We start from the raw sequence: 2,518 nt of genomic DNA, 5'->3' as shown, positions 1-2,518 counted from the left end.
CAGCCCCACGAGGGGCTGGGCGGAGAGCAGAGACCCAGATGACCTCTCTCTCGGAGCCAGGGTTGGGGGACAGGATCCTGAGAAGTTCCCTGTGCTCTGCAGCAATGCCCTGGGCCCTCATGGCACAGCTTTATGACTAGGTAGGTGTGGCCCTGGTTTCTGGGATAGGAGGCCATGCTGCTCTGTGACAGAGGGCCACACCCGCCCCCTAGGAGGGGGAACTGGCTGGGAGCGGCAGCCACGTTGGGACGCAGCGGTAGGTGGCTGAGGAGGATGGCGTGCCTGGGTTTCCTCCTCCTCCTCCTCACCAGTGCCATGGCCTGGGGGGAGTACGGTGTGGTCCACGTGGTGTCACAGAATTGGAGCAAGGACTACTGCATGCTGTTCAGCTCCGACTACATCACCCTGCCCCGGGACCTGCGCCACGCCCCACTCCTGCCCCTGCATGATGGCACCATGGCACCCTGGTGCCCAGACAAGGACCCCACCCACCAGGCCCAGCCCAGTCCCCCTAGCCAGCTGCCCCTCCACCGGACCACTGCCATGGTCATGAGGGGCAACTGTAGCTTCTACGCTAAGGGCTGGCTGGCTCAGGGCCAAGGTGCCCACGGGCTGCTCATCGTGAGCCGGGTCAGCGGCCAACAGTGCTCAGACACCACCCTGGCGTCCCAGGACCCCCGCAAGCCCCTGCCAGACCTCACCATCCCTGTGGCCGTGCTCCGATACACCGACATGCTCGACATCCTTGGCCACACGCACGGGGGCGCCATGGTCCGTGTGGCCTTGTACGCGCCCCCAGAGCCCATCCTAGACTACAACATGGTGGTCATCTTCATCCTGGCTGTAGGCACCGTGGCCGCGGGCGGCTACTGGGCTGGCCTGACCGAGGCCGACCGGCTGCAGCGGCGCCGGGCGCGAGGAGGAGGGGGGCCCGGGGGTCATAATCAACAGGAAGCAATGACAGCCCAGAGGGGGCAGGAGGAAGACGAGGACGAGCCTGTGGACTTCACATCGGCCATGACGTGCGCGGTCGTCACCATGTCCTGCTCCATCATGCTGCTGCTCTACTTCTTCTATGACCACTTCGTCTACGTCATGATCGTCATCTTCGGCCTGGGTGCGGGCACCGGCCTTTACAGCTGCCTGGCCCCCCTGGTGCGCCACCTGCCCCCGCGGCCGTGCCAGCAGCCCCTGCCTGGCCGCCGGGCCTGTCGGCAGCTGGCCCTGCTGCTGCTGGCTGGCCTGTGCATGCTGGTGACTGTCCTCTGGGTTGCTTACCGCAACGAGGACCGCTGGGCGTGGCTCCTGCAGGACACCCTGGGTGTGGCCTACTGCCTTTTCGTCCTGCGGCGCGTGCGGCTGCCCACACTCAAGAACTGCACCTCCTTCTTGCTGGCCTTGCTGGCCTTCGATGTCTTCTTTGTCTTCGTCACACCGCTCCTCACCAGGACGGGCGAGAGTGTCATGGTGGAGGTAGCCTCGGGCCCGGTGGGTTCCCTGAGCCATGAGCGGCTGCCCATGGTGCTGAAAGTGCCCCGGCTGAGCTTCTCAGCCTTGACCCTGTGTGACCAGCCCTTCTCCATCCTCGGATTCGGTGACATTGTGGTCCCGGGCTTCTTGGTGGCCTATTGTCATCGCTTTGATGTGCAAATGCACTCACGCCAGGTCTACTTCATGGCCTGTACCATGGCCTACGCCGTGGGCCTGATGGTCACTTTTGTCGCCATGGTCCTTATGCAGATGGGCCAGCCCGCCCTGCTCTACCTGGTATCCAGCACCCTGCTCACCAGCCTGGCTGTGGCCGCCTGCCGCCAAGAGCTCACCCTCTTCTGGACTGGCCAGGGCAGAGCCAAGACACCTGCCCGGCCCATGGCGGGGCTCCATGGCGCCCCTTCAGTTGATGCCAAGCAAAAGCAGGAGGATGCAGCAGACGTCTACAGATCCAGCGAGTCTGAGGCGGCCACCAACCACTTGGCAAAGGACTTAGACAGCACCTTGGGGGAGGATACTGCCAGAATTGTCACCATATCTGAGGATGAAGCCACCGGTCTGGACGGCTACAGCGATAGCTCCGAGGGCTGGAGTGATGCCAACCTGGACCCTGATGAGCTTCCCCGTGCCTCCCCCAGGGCCTCGGAGGAGCTGATGCCACTGATGCCACGGCCCGCAGAGCGGGGCCAGGCCCAGGCCCAGGCCCATGACGCAGGCCTGTCCTGGACGGGGCTGCACAAAAGGAAGGGCTCGAAGGTAAAAAAGAGTATGTCGACCCAGGCTCCCTTGTGAACTGGGCTGTGGGACGTGTGCCTGCAGAAGAGCTGGTAGAATACCACAGAGCAAATCCACGGGTGGCAAAAAGAAATCGGGGCATTAAAGATATTCCAGATCTACCCAGTGGACCTTCTTTGTTAGGACGGTAAAAGAGCAGTAGCCACGGAAGAAGCCCATGCAGGACCGGAGGGTCCTTAACATAAGCGCTGCCCCTAATCATGCAGCGGGGAAACAGGCTCAGAGAGGGCAC

The 2,518-nt window shown here is 63.1% G+C and overlaps 1 protein-coding gene across 1 annotated transcript; it reads left to right on the top strand.

Annotated features, from left to right (window-relative positions):
• Window positions 1-273: 273 nt before the first annotated feature.
• On the top strand, window positions 274-2,283 carry LOC105303451 (signal peptide peptidase-like 2C). Its single transcript, XM_011377094.1, has one exon. The coding sequence runs from the start codon at window positions 274-276 to the stop codon at window positions 2,281-2,283; it is 2,010 nt and encodes a 669-aa protein (XP_011375396.1).
• The last annotated feature ends 235 nt before the right edge of the window (window positions 2,284-2,518 follow it).

The sequence above is a fragment of the Pteropus vampyrus genome, unplaced genomic scaffold, assembly GCF_000151845.1.
Source record: "Pteropus vampyrus isolate Shadow unplaced genomic scaffold, Pvam_2.0 Scaffold306, whole genome shotgun sequence".
In the NCBI taxonomy this organism is placed as follows: domain Eukaryota; kingdom Metazoa; phylum Chordata; class Mammalia; order Chiroptera; family Pteropodidae; genus Pteropus; species Pteropus vampyrus.
Note: the sequence above shows the minus strand (reverse complement) of the source record. Positions and strands in the feature narration are given on the sequence as shown.